General features: G+C 35.0%; 1 protein-coding gene across 1 annotated transcript in view; it reads left to right on the forward strand.

Annotated features, from left to right (window-relative positions):
- Positions 1-1,054: 1,054 nt before the first annotated feature.
- The window catches only part of CNBD1 (cyclic nucleotide binding domain containing 1), a gene marked incomplete at both ends in the record, with an annotated part of 392,779 nt that continues 376,888 nt past the window's right edge, over positions 1,055-16,945 (forward strand). Inside the window, 1 exon segment of the mRNA XM_081214229.1 lies at positions 1,055-1,142. Coding sequence (XP_081070355.1) covers positions 1,055-1,142 — 88 coding nt within the window.

Here is a 16,945-nt window from a genome sequence, read left to right on the forward strand (position 1 = left end):
AATGAAGGCATAGGAATTCACAAGGGGGTACAGATGGGATGGCTAGGTGCCATTCTGAGGTGGGAGCCATACAGGTGAAGGTAACTGGCTAGTGTAGAAAAAAATACAAGATTAAAAGCAATGATGTACCAAAAAAAATTGAGTCTACACTGAGTCCAGAGTTTATAGAACTGGGGACAAGAAAATATATTCAACTGAAAAGTTATGGTGAAGTAATTTTATTGTGCAGAGACAATTCAGTAGGAACTGTTGCAAGATAAACGTGTTACTTTTGTAATACAACTAAAGTTTTCAATTCTTGTTATTAGTGTTTTCTAGATGAAGTTGGTGGATAAATATTTATCACTATATATCATGCTCAGGAGTCAGTCACAGTCCTTTTGTGCATAACCCACTATAGTTATGACCCCAGAAAATATTTTTAAAACCCTTCTGAGATGATACACAGAAGTAAAAGATATATTAAGATTCTAAATCCTAGACATTGTAATGAGCCTTAATTATTGTGAAGCAGCAGAAAATAAGAGAAATATATATCACACCTAGCAGAATATGGTGAGTTTATTTGAGTCTGATTGTTTAAAGGTATGTTTTACTCTATGTATGTAGCCGTGGAAAGCAGTATAAATATCCTGTTGCTGCTGCTACAAAATGGTCTCCAATATGCAGTGTAGACATTTAGTAAGCTGAGAAAAGGCTCTGGACAATGGAAGATCAATGACATGAATTCTTCCTTTACCTAACCTAGACTCATGTGTGCTATTGATTCTGCTGTATCTGCCTGTACAGTATTATTTCCCTCTTCAGTCCTACTATTCACTATAGCTCACAAGGCCTCCTTCATAAGTTCCACTAGACTAGAATATCATTCTTCCTGGTCTAGGTTTCCCTCTCAGAATCTTGTACACACGTAGAAGAACTTTGAACATGAAGATTCTGTAATACTCAACCTATTAGAGAGTACCTTGAGGTTTCTGCTTTGTGATGCCTCAAGGAAAAGAGTGGTCATTTGCCTCTCAAATAGCCTCTGGTTAGCTGCCTTTGAGCTGTCAAAATGCCTATGTCTTCTCTCCCAGCAGCCATTTTATCTCAAATGATAGCTGTAAGCAATGTGTCTCCTCCTCCACTTCTCAGTATTCCAAGTGAGTGGGGAAAATCTTGAGGGTCTGCCATTGTTTTCAGTGTACTTACCCTAGAGAAAAGAAGAGGGGCATTTGAGGGTTGGTAGACACACTGGGAGTCTTATTGACAGCATAGTGGAATGGAAAGAACATAGATGTGCAATTCCTACTTTGTACTCCTGAAGCCATTTCTATTCTGTAGGTCTCCAGTATTTTTACCCAGTAAAATGAGGGTTTTTATGAACTCTCAGAGCTTCAAATAACAAATACTTTTAAAGAGGAGAGTAAACAAAAGCTCAGAGAGGTCACTCGACTTACTGATGATCAGGCCCCTTGTTTCTGACAGGTCTTCTTGTGCCTACCCAGAGTTAGTTTTACTGCCTTTCATAAGCTATTTAATACATACTTTTTACAAGGAGAATTATTATTTAAATTTTTTAAGAAAAATGAGAGATAATTCCTATTATCCTTGTTTTGAAATTTATTCCCATTTTATTTTAATTTTGTAGTTTTTGATTTATGATATCATAAGAATTATAAATATTTTCAAGTTTATACAATTTACAGTATTTTCTTATTTTATATAGTCAACCTAACCCAGAATATTTTTCTCAAGACTTTTCTCCATAGCCATCAAATTCATAGATCTATTATTTGGTCACCAATATACTGACTAATAATATGTAATAGTCCCAGTGATAGTTGAGATTTTAAAAATCTTTCAGATACCAGTGGTAATAATTGTGACTCTTTCAACTTCAATAAAGCGTTTACCTTATTATTTTAATACTCATTGGGTAGATTTCTGGTATTGATCTGAAAAAGCTAACCCATCTATTCTTTTATCTTCCTGTGAGAGTTGACTCTTTTATGTATACCTATTTTTAAATTAATGATCATAGTCTCCAGGGAAAAAGTTGTCACAGGCAGGAGTTGATACCCTTTGAAATGGGCAATGCTATACTTATGTCTTGAACAGCATTAGACAAAGTCCTTATGTTAAATCAAATTTATTTGTACACATGTTATTTTATATGTTTTTATTATTGTTATGAAAAGTTTCTTGTATATAGCCAAAGTTATATTTCAATGCGAGTTGAAATAAATATTAAATGCAATTTTGCCAAAAAACACAGCTTCTACTGTGCAGAAAAAAAGTCACCCTAAGACAGTTTCTTTTTTAGCAGCCTAGGAAGTGCAGTATCTGGGAGTTAAAAGATCAAATTAATTTAGAATCAATGGGATGAGATATGTGCTACCCTCTGTAGTGTCTCCCAAGGACACTTAACTTGTGTGAAGTGATTAAAAGATGAAAAATCAGCAGCAATTTAGGTCTCAGAACTGAATAGAGCATAATGGAAAGCAATGGAGCTCCCAATTTTCCCTTTAGAGGTTGCTGCTTGATGTTCTAAGTGTGACTTCTCTTTGGAGACGTGTCCTGCTTGCTCAGTAACTGTGTCTTTTTGCTAACTCTAGCAAGTCGGCAATTTCCCTTAGCGAACTCTATCATCACTGCTGAAACAATGATCTCAGGAAAACGTATGTGAGAATGCTTTCAATCCATAATACGACTGAACCTGAATTATAAAGGAGGTATAAAAGGGAGTGAGTCAAAATGTAATGGACATAAATAGGAAGGCACAGTTAAGGACCTTAAGGAAAATCTAGGCATTATATACATTCTGGTTTACTTTGAATGCAATTAGCTAGGTTACATTTAGTGAATCATGTCTATCTTGTCTATCTTCTCTATAAATTTTATATGTGAATAATGTTTATTGAGGGCTTTCTATAAGCAGTGTGTGAGCATTTTGTATGTTATGCTGTTATTTCATTTATTTCCCGCAATGAACTTATGAGCTCCGGTGTAGGCAGAACAATGACCCTCAATCATGTCCATGTCCTAATACCCTGAACCTGTAAGATGCTATGCTTCTTGGCAAGTGGAATGAAGAGGAATGGAAGATGGAATTGAGGCTGCTAAACAGCGGACCTTGAGATGGGAAAGTCTTCTGGATTATCTGCTGGTCCCACTGTAATAACAAGAGTCCTTCTGGGTGGAAGGAGGAAGCATTTATGAGTCAGATGCAGGATGAGAAAGGCTTGACTGGCCATTATTGGCTTTGAAGATGGAAGGGGGCCATGAGCCAAGGAATTTAGGTGGCCCCTAGAAGCTGGAAAAGGTAAAGAAATGGATTCTCCCCAAGAACTTCCAGAAGGAATACAGTCCAGCTGACAGCTTGATTTTAGCTTAGTGAGACCGATATCAGACTTCTGACTTCCAGAACTGTAAGATAATAATGTTGTGTTGTCTTTAAGCCAGTAGGTTGCTGTAACTTTTACAGTGGCAATAGAAAACTAACACATGGTCTATTTTACAGTTAGGCATAGTGAGGCTTAAGTTTCATGCTAAAGTTCACATAGTTGTCAAGTGATAGAGACTCTTCATAGTATCATCCATGTAATGAATTTTCTCTACTCATGAAAACAACAACAAACCAGAGTGCAGCAGCACTCTGGTTTCCTCCTTGCCCACTACCCTGAAATTCCCTGCACAGATTACTAGTTAAATGATGGTTATGCATTTGTTGAATTTTGCCATTTTCACTACTTTGACACTTTAGATTTAAGGAAGAGAATGTATCCTCATCTTCAACTCCTCCCCACCCCCAGTGCTGTCTGCTTAACTCTGAAGTTCAGACTCAAAAACACTCCAAGCAGTTAAGCTTCTTGAGTCACTTACAAATATTTTCTTTGAAACTTCCAAGTCTTCTCCTTCTATAGTCCCTTTGACTTGTGTCTCTGGATTCTTCATAGCATGCTTATGCTAGGGAAGAGGTGATTCTTCTCAAAAGCAAAAGACTCATGCCACTTTTTACTCTGGATGAGAATTGTTTTAAATACCTTACAGTCAGCAAAACCTGCAGTAGTTTTACCACCTACATGAAATAGCATCTGACCTAGGGACATGCTTGACCCATTATTACTAGAACTTGATTTCCTGAAGAGACAAAAGGAAGAAAGATGTCTTAAAAATTCTTTTTAAGGAGACATGGAGCCGTATTTTAGCATTTGGCTGGAGGAAACCATTTCATAAGACGATTAGGAGTGTGGTCCAGTTAGATACCTTTTTTTTGGGTTAATAAGCTATACCTTTATTTTATTCATGCTTATTAGGCTTATCTTTCTAAGAAAGGACAATTTCAAAAATGTGCTTTACATTTTGCCTACTGGTTTATCTGGTAGAAAGAATTTCTGTGCTTTAACCAAAGGATTTTTTGTTTGTTTGTTTTCCCAGTAAAAAAAAGGCTTTCAAGTTCACAAGATATTTGTAGGTATGTTTTGCTTCTTCCAACATGTGAGGCTGTAGAAGAAGAAGAAGAAAAAAAAAAAGCATTCAAGAGAAGACCAGAGACACTTGAAGGAATTTAGAAACAAGATACTACTCCTAAGTGAATGTTTTCCTTTGCTCTTTTCTTTCATGTTATGGGCATACATTTACAGAAAACCTGAAATAATGGTTTCATCATTCCTAAAACTTCAAGGGCATTTCCTGTAATTTGAGAGTTTTCAGTTCTTTAGCAGCTAAAGATTAAAGGAGTTTCAAGGTATATATTTATCTGGAAAGGTGAATATTGCTCCATTTTAAAGTTTTACACCATTCAGGAGTAAAAATAAGAAAAAGAGGGGGCTTGTCAGTGAAGAAGCAGACTTTGTAATGTATAAAGAAAGCAAGGCTGAAAAACAGTTGAAAGAGATGAGAATGGATATTCCAAGAAGGAATAAAAGATAAAAAATTGTTGAATATTTGTGTATGTCTCTGTGTTTGTGTAATCAATAATAGTCCCTATGGAAAATACCATCAGATAATTTAAGAAAGGAAATATTTGAAAATTATTTTTTCCGTTTTTCAGTGTAAAAGTCACTTTTATCTTTTTTTAAATCCCAAAGGAGAAAAGATGAATATTTTATTGAAAAAGCACTGTTTCTACTTTTTTTTCTTACCACCGTTATAACTATCTCCGCGTGCTCGTACTTTCTGTTAGATCTTGAATGGCCTTTGAAATTGTTATGTTAACTTAAACTTGAGCTTAATCATGACTGGGGTGTTCAGGCAGAAAACCTTGAAGTAATTGCAATGCATTGCAAATCAGTTCTCTCCACTAGAGGTCACACCAGGTCACCCCTCAGTTTCAGTTTGCTGTTCTGTTCTCAGCAGTCAGTCTCAGAAGTACCTCCTGCATCAGTCCTCTGTTATCAATCCCTCAGCCATCTGGATCCTCTATCACCTTCCTTCCAACATATATTGTGGACCAGATTTCCTTTCTGATATGACAATTACAAAATGAATTTGATCATATTAATTCTCCACTGAAAAGATATCAGGGTCTTACTTGCCTCCAAAACTTAGATTACTATCCATTTCCCTCAGTCTGGCATTTAAACTTTTCATAATTTGGCTAAAATCTGTCCTTCATGCCCTAGACTTTACACTGCTATTGATTGAACTCTCCACTGTAGCTAAAATGTTTTGACTGATGTTCTTTAAACCCATCTGCATCACTGCTCAAGGGGACAAGAGGGTTTTCTCGGTCCAAGTAAACAATCACATGACCATATTTGGCACCTGTGCTCAGAAGGATATAGGATAGAATCACAATCTTCCAGGGGGCAGAATCAGGTGTTTCCCTTTTGTGGAAGCAGTTCTCACAGCTGCCTAGGCAGTAGCCCACAGTCCTCTTTGGCCCCCCCAGGTGGTGGTTCAGGTTCAAGGTAATGAGAGTCACAAAGGGCAGGTGATAAATAGCCTTGGCTTAAAATTCATACCTGCAGGAGCCAATTTTTATAACTATGGCTTATAAAAATTCCATAGGCATAGAACTTCTCAGTTACAAAAATTATCAGTGTACTCAGGGAAGCCCATTTCTGTGGCTCAGGTACTTACAGATCATCACTAGTTTGTCCTAGTCCAGGTACAACTCATCAATCAGGCAACATTGATTTCATAAGCAATGTTCCCTAGCAATCTGGTTAAAACCCTCTATCTGGTCTCTTGTAAATAGAGCTGGAGAGTTCTCATGCTGAGGGGGAAAGTTACTCCTTGAGTTACACCATTATACTCCTCACCATACTCTCCTGCCTTAGCTCATGTTTCCTCTGAGGTTCCCTACTATCTTGCTCTTTTTGTCCCTATCATTCCAATTCTTCAAAGTTCTGCTCAATGACTTTCATCTCCACAAAGACTCTCCTATCCTCTCCAGCAGGGATCTCCAACCCCCGGTGCTGTGGACTGGTACGAGTCCGGGGAGCCTGTTAGGAACTGGGACACACAGCGGGAGGTGAGCAGGGGGTGAGCAAGCGAGCGGAGCTTCATCTGCCACTCCCCATCGCTCGCATTAACATCTGAACCATCTAATCCCCGCAACTGCCACCCTGGTCAGTGGAAAACTTGTCTTCCACGAAACCGGTCCCTGGTGCCAAAAAGGTTGGAGACCACTGCCCTCCAGTATGAAGTAATCTCTTCCATATCTCTGAACTCCCTTAGCACTTTCTCTCCACCCTTTCTATCCTTATCACCTTTAACTTCACTTAGAAACCTCATATGCTTGTGCCTTAGGGCTATGATTCTAATTAGATGAATATCTAGAAATAAGTGGTTATCCCTCACATTTGTTTCTCCAATGCCTAGCATACAAGTGTTTAGTAAATTGATAGAAAAATGAACAACTCTCACAACTTATGGGAGTTTTGGTGAATAGTTCTCTTTTACAAATTATTACATAAATAGCATATGCCTCAGGCACAAGAAAATGTTAAAATTTGAGTGAGTCTTCCTCCCAACTCTTACTCCTGATCTTATCCTCAGAAGTAACTATCATAAAAATATTTTTTCTTGAAATTTTCCATGCATATTCATATTTATATATGTATATATATTTATTTTAGTCGTTACATTATATTTCATTGCTTGAGTACACCAAAATAGTACTAATGGATGTTTAAATTATTGTGTCTCATCTTCAAGTCCACCCTTTTATATTCTGCTTCATGAGGTTGGGGCTGGGACTCTGCAAACCAGTTTTTCCCAGGAAGCCAGGGGGCTTCCTATTAAGCTCTGTCAATAGCAGGTGTTAGAGGGGGATTGAAAGGCAGGAGGAAAGTTAAGGAAAGTGTTCATTCTTTTGACTGTCATTTCTGGTTTGCTTCTTGTGAGTGTCTCTCCAACAATGTGTCTTTTTCACCCAAGCCGTGGCGGTTTGTTCCAACAGCAGCAGTTTATTCCATTTGCAGTTTTACCAACAGTCTCAGAAATAGCCCCATTGCACCCCCTCAAAAATTCAGTGCCAGCTACTATGTCCTGTCCTCAGAGGGATGTGTCTCAGCTTTGTAGGGCCATTTCTCCAAGCTTCTAAGTTTTGGTAATTAAACCTCTTTCCTTTGTTTCATCAGCTGAAATAGGGGTGGTAGATGCTTTCTGCATGATATTTGGTGTTCCCCCCCCCTTTTTTCTTTTCTTTTCAGTTTTCTAACACTTAACAGTTCTTTGTATCAATTTTTTTCCATTAAAAATACTGATATGGTTTCTGTTTCCTGGCTACTGGACCCTAACTAATATGGTGGGAATTTGCTTCTAGCAGGTTTTGCTGTTTAAATCAAATAAACATTCTCTATGTATCTTTTTAAGTTGGTAAGCAAGTGTTTCAACAGAACTTCAAGGACAAAGAATGTGTGCATTTTAATTTGATAACTACTGACAAATTGTCTTCCAAAGAGGTTGTACTAATTTCTAGTTCTACCATCAGTGTATACGAACTTCTATTTTACAACATTTATGCTAATATCATGTACTATAAAACACACTTTTTGCCAATAAATTAATTGAAAACAGATTTAATTGCTCTTTAAGTTCACTTTTCTTAAAGAGTGAGGTTTAGAATCTTTTCATATATTTGTGGCCATTTGTATCTATGTGAACAGCCTGTTTATATCCCTTAACTATTCACTGAGGTTTATTTTTTCTTTATTTAAAAAAAACCTCTTTGTTTATAAAAGAAATTAGCCCTTTGGCACGGCATATACTTTACAAATATTCTTCTCAGTTTGCATTTTTCTTTTGTCTTTATGATTTTTGTGTCCTACAAAGGTTTTAGAATGTTTGTGTAGTTTTTTTCCTCTGTTATTGATTCTTGCTTAGAATGTCATTTCTCCATTCCAAGATTTAAACATAATTCCCCCATGCTTTCTCTTAGTATTTATATAATTTTACTTTTCAGTATCAAGCTTATTAAATATTTGGTGCATCTGGAATTTATTTTGAATACATTTACTTTAGAATAGTGATGAAAAGCTACAACATAATATTTTTGCAAGTGATCAACCAACTGTACTAACACCATTTGTTGAGTAATTCTTTTTTCCTCCTAATTTGAAATACCAGTTTTTATTAAATACTAAATTTTTGTATGCATTCTGGATCTATTTCTGGAATATATTATTTACTTTTTCCACTAATCTCTTGTCTATATATGCATTCATGTTAAACTGTTATAATTTTGAAGCATTATATTTCAATATCTGGTAAGATTAACCTTTACTGATTACTCTTTTTTAAAAGACTTTTACTGGCTATTCTCCCATTTTTATTTTTCTGTGTGAACTTTAGAACTATTTGGGCTTCTTCAGCAAGTAAACATTTTGGTATTTTAATTGGAAAATGTGCTAAATTTAAAATTAACTTATGAAGAATTGACATCCTTGTGATATTGAGTCTTCCTACTCAGGAACTGGTATCTTTATTCAACCTTTCTACTTCCAAGTTATGCAAGTGTCCTTTTTATGACACTCAATAAAATTTATTCCTGGGTATTTTACATTTTTTCCTTACTATTATGAAGATGTTTTTTCTCATTATATTTTCTAATTATAAAAGTCATCATATGAGAGAGCTATTGAATTTTAAAAAAATAATTTGAAACCACAATTTTACAGAAATGTTGTAAATTCAATAAAAAGAAATATATTTTTCCAGAGCCCTTTGACACTCCATCATCCTTAAATATTTTGGTATTCATTTCTTAAAAACAATGAAATTCTCTTATTACATAATCACAATACATTCATCAAAATCAGGAATTTAACACAGATAAATTACTGTAATCTAATCCTTAGACCCCGTTTAAATGTAGCCAATTGTTCTGATAATGTTCTTAAGTAAAAGGATCCAATTCAAAATCTCATGTTGCATTTCATCATCTTATCTCTTCGATCTCCTTTAGTCTGGAACAGGTTTTAAGTTTTCCTTGCCTTTCATGACCTTGATGCTGGGAGTTACACACTATTATTTAGAAGAATATGCTTCAGTTTGGTTTGTCTGATATTTCCTTATGATTAGATTCAAGTTAGAAATCTTTGGCAGGAATGTCATTGAAGTGTTTCTGTGTTCTCCTTCCATCTTACCAGGTGGCACATAATTTCAGTTTAATCAGTTGACTAAGGTGGTACCCAGAGAGCTTCTCTGCTGTAAATTTACTTTTCCACCTTTTGTAATTAATAAGTGTTTTGTGAAAAGGTATTTTGAGAATATATAAATACCCCTTTTCTCATGAAATATTTAATCAATGTAAAATTATGATTTCCTAGTTTATTCAAAGGGTTTTAATTAATTACTATCATTATATATTTTGATGCCCAAATTGTTTAATTGTTCAGTCTGGCCACTGGGAATACCTTCAAGGTGGTTTAAGCATTTCCTTGCTTTCTGGAGCAGTAAGATTTTTCAGGCTCATCTTGTACTTTTCCCTACTTGATCCTGCAGACCAGCTCTTTTCCCAAAGAGCCCTAGTTTATTTTAATGCAGAATTAGATTTAAAGATCAAGCTTTGAGTGCTATGTGTGTTCAATGATGTTAGAGTGTCACTGCCCCCAGGCCCTCTCAGTGGACAGATCTAAGGAATAAAAATGTACATTTATGTTTGTTTGCATATCAATTTATATCTATAAAAGCCATGAGTTTACACCAATTCATTCAAGTCCAAGGCAACACTACAGTCATTTTGACTTTCTGTATTTGTAACTCTCTTCTCTCAAGTAAGAAACCTTACTCCTATTAACCTTAATACATTTGACCAGTTCCACTGTGTATAGCCAATCTTTCATACTATGGCCACCCCATCCCCACTAAGGGTCCAACACTCGACACTGGCACATCCCGTCCCCCATCCACCTTTGCTCTCCTTACCCCTCTTGGCCTCTGATATTCTGCACAGGCCCACCCCACATGTGGATGCCACCACATCCTGGTCTTGTCCACTGGGAAACCCTACCATTCTCCCCAAACCTACAGTTGGTTTTGATGCCTACCTTCCTCTACAACCCTCAATGCTTTTGCAACTCATTTCTTCAGGGAAAGGGGCAAGCTATTGAATATTTGGTTACTTCCATAATCAATCACTTCAGCCAATAACCTAATGGATTTTCAGTCTATGCAATTCTGTTTTCTACTTACATAATTACAGTATTATCAATTATATTTGTTTCTCTCTTTTTCTTTCTGTTTTTTTTTTAACAGGCAGGCATACCTTGTTTTATTACACATTGTAGGTATTGCATTTTTACAAAATAAAAGTTTGTGGCAGCCTTGTGTCAAGTAAGTCTATTGGCACCATTTTCCCACAGGGTTTGCTCAGTTCTCATCTCTGTGTCACATTTTAGTAATTCTCACAGTATTTAAAACCTTGTCATTATTACTATTGTATTTGTTATGGTGATCTGTGATCAGTGATCTTTTTTTGTCTTTTTTCTTCTAATCTTTATAACTTGTGTATTTCTTTTATCAAATTGTGTTGCTTGGTACTTCCAGACATGTGTAGCACTAGTGGTACTTGTAAGCTGTTACTGAATTTATGCTATTGCTTCTAGTGTTTCAACATTAAACATGATGCTGTCTTTTGGTTTGATACATTCATCAAATTAAGAAACTTTTTTCTACTTAAATTATTTAAAAACAATATTGACTTTTACTGAATACTTCTGTATCTGGAGATTATGATTTTTAAAATGTTGACTTGTGGTAAGTTATATGGTTATACTTTGTAGTTGAAAGTTCCTGGAATTACTAGGATAAATCTTACTTTTTTGTGTGGTGTTACTGTGTTAATATGTTTCTGGGCACTATAAAATTATAATATTCATTTTTATTTATACAAGAGATCAGTCTCTGGTTTTCTTTTTCCCACTGTCATCCCATTTGGGTATCACTGTTTTACATCAAAGAAATTTGGAAGCGTTTCTTCTCTATGTTCTGAAACATTTAGCTAGCATTACAATTATTTCTCCTATAAGGATTTGATGGATTTCACCTGTGATAACACCTTGGTTATGTACATTTGTGTGTGTGTGTGTGTGTGAGAGAGAGAGAGAGAGAGAGAGAGAGAGAGAGAAACTACTGTGAGATTATTTTCTACTTTTTTCAAGGCAATTTATTTATTTAGGTTTTCCCTCCCTTCTAGGGTCAATTTAGATAATATGCATTTTCCTGAAAAGTCATTCATTTTTAATCAGAATTTTAATTAGTTTGGCACATAGTTGTGAAAAATACTATGATTATCTATATAATGATATTTATCATTAATTACTTCCCAGTTGTATTTCTGACATTGAGTACTTATGATATTTTATCCTTGTTTAGATAAGAAAGTAGTTTTTTTCCCTTCAAAGAACCAGCTCTTGAATTTTACTCTTCAACAGTTTTTATTGTTTTATGTTTGTTAATTTCTACTTTTCCAATTTCTCTCTTTTATTTCTGTTATTTATTTTAATTTCCTTTTCCTAACTTATTGCATTGAATGCTTAATTCTTTCTCCTTTCTTGTAATATAAATATTTTGTGGAATGTACTTATCCCAGAGAAAGACTAATTATATTCCATTGGTTCATAAAAGCAGTCACTGTTTTTACTTTCTTGATATTTTATAATTTCAGTTGTGATATGCTGTTTAAGAATAGATTTGATAGCCTTGGTAAATTTAAGAAAATTGAAATTGTATCAAGTATCATTTCCGACCACAATGCTATGAGACTAGATATCAATTTCAGGAAAAAAAAATCTGTAAAAAAAACAAACACATGGAGGCTAAATAATACACTAGTTAATAACAAAGTGATAAGTGAAGAAATCAAAGTGGAAATTAAAAAAAAATACCGAGAAACAAATGACAATGGAGATATGACAACCCAAAACCTATGGGATGCAGTAAAAGCAGTTCTAAGAGGGAAGTTATAGCAGTACAATCCCACCTTATGAAACAGGAAACATGTTGAATAAACAACCTGACCTAGCAACTAAAGCAATTAGAGAAAGAAGAACAAAAAAACCCCAAAGTTAGCAGAAGGAAAGAAATCATAAAAATCAGATGGGAAATAACTGAAAAAGAAATGAAGGAAACAATAACAAAGATCAATAAAACCAAAAGCCGGTTCTTTGAGAAGATAAACAAAATTGATAAACCATTAACCAGACTCATCAAGAAAAAAAGGGAGAACACTCAAATCAATAGAATTAGAAATGAAAAAGGAGAAGTAACAACTGACACTGCTGAAATAAAAAAGATCATGAGAGATTACTACAAGCAACTCAATGCCAATAAAATGGACAAACTGGAAGAAATGGACAAATTCTTAGAAATGCACAACCTGCCAAGACTGAATCAGGAAGAAATAGAAAATATGAACAGACCAATCACAAGCATTGAAATTGAAACTGTGATTAAAAATCTTCCAACAAATAAAAGCCCAGTACCAGATGGCTTCATAGGCAAATTCTATCAAACATTTAGAGAAGAGCTAGCACCTATCCTTCTCAAACTCTTCAAAAATGTAGCAGAGGGAGGAACACTCTCAAACTCATTCTACGAGGCCACCATCACCTTGATACCAAAACCAGACAAGGATGTCACAGAGAAAGAAAACTACAGGCCAATATCACTGATGAACATAGATGCAAAAATCCTCAACAAAATACTAGCAAACAGAATCCAACAGCACATTAAAAGGATCATACACCATGATCAAGTGGGGTTTATTCCAGGAATGCAAGGATTCTTCAATATATGCAAATCAATCAACATGATATACCATATTAACAAATTGAAGAAGAAAAACCATATGATCATCTCAATAGATGCAGAGAAAGCTTTTGACAAAATTCAACACCCATTTGTGATACAAACACTCCAGAAAATAGGCATAGAGGGAACTTTCCTCAACATAATAAAGGCCATATATGACAAACCCACAGCCAACATTGTCCTCAATGGTGAGAAAATTAAACCATTTCCACTAAGATCAGGAACAAGACAAGGTTGCCCACTCTCACCACTCTTATTCAACATTGCTTTGGAAGTTTTAGCCACAGCAATCAGAGAAGAAAAGGAAATAAAAGGAATCCAAATCAGAAAATAAGAAGTAAAGCTATCACTGTTTGCAGATGACATGATACTATACATAGAGAAGCCTAAAGATGCTACCAGAAAACTCCTAGAGCTAATCAATGAATTTGGTAAAGTAACAGGATACAAAATTAATGCACAGAAGTCTCTGGCATTCCTATACACTAATGATGAAAAATCTGAAAGTGAAATCAAGAAAACACTCCCGTTTACCATTGCAACAAAAAGAATAAAATATCTAGGAATAAACCTACCTAAGGAGACAAAAGACCTGTATGCAGAAAATTATAAGACACTGATGAAAGAAATTAAAGATGACACAAATAGATGGAGAGATATACCATGTTCTTGGATTGGAAGAATCAACATTGTGAAAATGACTCTACAAACAAAAGCAATCTACAGATTCAATGTAATCCCTATCAAACTACCACTGGCACTTTTCACAGAACTAGAACAAAAAATTTCACAATTTGTATGGAAACACAAAAGACTCTGAATAGCCAAAGCAATCTTGAGAGTGAAAAACGGAGCTGGAGGAATCAGGGTCCCTGACTTCACACTATACTACAAAGCTACAGTAATCAAGACAGTATGGTACTGGCACAAAAACAGAAAGATAGATCAATGGAACAGGATAGAAAGCCCAGAGATAAACCCATTCACATATGGTCACCTTATCTTTGATAAAGGAGGCAGGAATGTACAGTGGAGAAAGGACAGCCTCTTCAATAAGTGGTGCTGGGAAAACTGGACAGGTACATGTCAAAGTATGAGATTAGATCACTCCCTAACACCATACACAAAAATAAGCTCAAAATGGATTAAAGACCTAAATATAAGGCCAGAAACTATCAAACACTTAGAGGAAAACATAGGTAGAACACTCTATGACATAAATCACAGCAAGATCCTTTTGGACCCACCTGCTAGAGAAATGGAAATAAAAACAAAAATTAAAAAATGGGACCTAATGAAACTTCAAAACTGTTGCACAGCAAAGGAAACCATAAACAAGACCAAAAGATAACCCTCATAATGGGAGAAAATATTTGCAAATGAAGCAACTGACAAAGGATTAATCTGCAAAATTTATAAGCAGCTCATGAAGCTCAGTAACACAAAAAACAAACAACCTTATCCAAAAATGGGCAGAAGACCTAAATAGACATTTCTCCCAAGAAGATATACAGACTGCCAAGAAACACATGAAAGAATGCTCCACATCATTAATCATTAGAGAATTGTAAATCAAAACTACAATGAGATACCATCTCACACCAGTCAGAATGGCCATCATCAAAAAATGTAGAAACAATAAATGCTGGAGAGTGTGTGGAGAAAAGGGAACCCTCTTGCACTCTTGGTGGGAATGTAAATTGATACAGCCACTATGGAGAACAGTATGGAGGTTCCTTAAAAAACTACAAATAGAACTACCATATGACCCAGCAACCCCACTACTGGGCATATACCCCAAGAAAACCATAATTCAAAAAGTGTCATGTACCAGAATGTTCATTGCAGCTCTATTTACAATAGCCCAGAGATGGAAACAACCTAAGTGTCCATCATCAGATGAATGGATAAAGAAGATGTGGCACATATATACAATGGAATATTACTCAGCCATAAAAAGAAATGAAATTGAGCTATTTGTAGTGAGCTGGATAGACCTAGAGTTTGTCATACAGAGTGAAGTAAGTCAGAAAGAGAAAGACAAATACCGTATGCTAACACATATATATGCAATTTAAGGAAAAAAATGTCATGAAGAACCTAGGGGTAAAGCAGGAATAAAGACACACACCTACTTGAGAATGGACTTGAGGATATGGGGAGGGGGAAGGGTAAGCTGTGACAAAGCGAGAGAGAGGCATGAAAATATATACACTACCAAACGTAAGGTAGATAGCTAGTGGGAAGCAGCCGCATAGCACAGGGAGATCAGCTCGGTGCTTTGTGACCGCCTGGAGGGGTGGGATAGGGAGGGTGGGAGGGAGGAAGATGCAAGAGGGAAGGGATATGGGAACAGATGTATATGTATAACTGATTTACTTTGTTATAAAGCAGAAACTAACACACCATTGTGAAGCAATTATACTCCAATAAAGTTGTAAAAAAATAGATTTGATATATGATTAATATATCTCATTAATTATGTAAAATATTTATATCCTCAGTGATTCATTTTCTGCTTAATTTTGGGGTGAAAAGGAAGAGAAGATACTGTGGAAGTTATTTTGTCTCCTGAGATTTTTTTTTCCAATTTGATCTTTTTTTTTTTAACAATTTTAAAAATTGAAGTACAGTTAATTTACAACTGCTGAGATTTTTGATTTATAAATTTTAAGGCCATATAATTTGGAACACAAAGATATTTCATAGTAAGTCTTCATACCTAAACCTTTCTTGATTTAACAAATTTAGACAATGGATATTCACAATCTAGTATGAAATGAGACAACTTTGTCTCTGCACATCTTAATTTGATTATTAATGTCTAATCTGAATAGTATAATCTAAGTCTGGCTAATTTCATTCATACCTTCATATATTATTATTAAACATCCATTATTTTAAAATATTCTTTAAACTGTAACTATTAATTATTTGCTGTGTGAGGGAATCTATACAAATATATTTTATATTTCCACTTCTCCATTGTAACTTTCAATTTGTTACTCATTATTATTTACACTATTGTCACTAAAATCTATGAAGAATTTATTGTTTGTGTTAAGGCTTTCAGAATTTACTGTTTATTAGTAGAGTCCATATTACTTAAGCTTTAGTGGTATTGTTATCAAATTGTATTTTTCAGAGAGCTCATTGTACTTTATATTCTCTGAGGTCTTATATTTATTTGTTACCTTTATATTTATTGGAGAATAAAACTCATGATTCACATTTTTTTCCCCTCTGAGATTATCTTACTCTTTGCCAGGACTGTTCTGCAGAGAAGACTAAGGCCAAATTGAGTTTTCACTCTTGTAGGAGACCTCCTCTTTTGTCTGGATGCTAAAATAATAGTTTATCTTTGAAAAAGTGACATTTAGTTACGAACCTAGTACATCTAAAAGATCTAGTCTCTTTATAAATCATGTACTATGATTTCTCTTTCCCTTTCTGGGTCATGGTATTATATTTAGTTCTTCAGACTCAGGTCTTTATATGAGAAAAGTGTTCTTGTGTAATATGTATGAGCATATTTTGTCCTGTGCCATTATTACTATTTTCTTATTCAGGAACAGTTTTCACATGTAGTGTCGCCTTTCTATCTTCATTTATCACCTTCTCCTTTTGTTTTCTCTATTTATTTATGTTTACCTCTATGTTCTGTGACTATATTTTCTTACATCTCTATTGTCATTTTTGT

The sequence above is a fragment of the Mesoplodon bidens genome (genome assembly GCF_964165515.1).
Source record: "Mesoplodon bidens genome assembly, chromosome: 16".
Lineage (NCBI taxonomy): Eukaryota > Metazoa > Chordata > Mammalia > Artiodactyla > Ziphiidae > Mesoplodon > Mesoplodon bidens.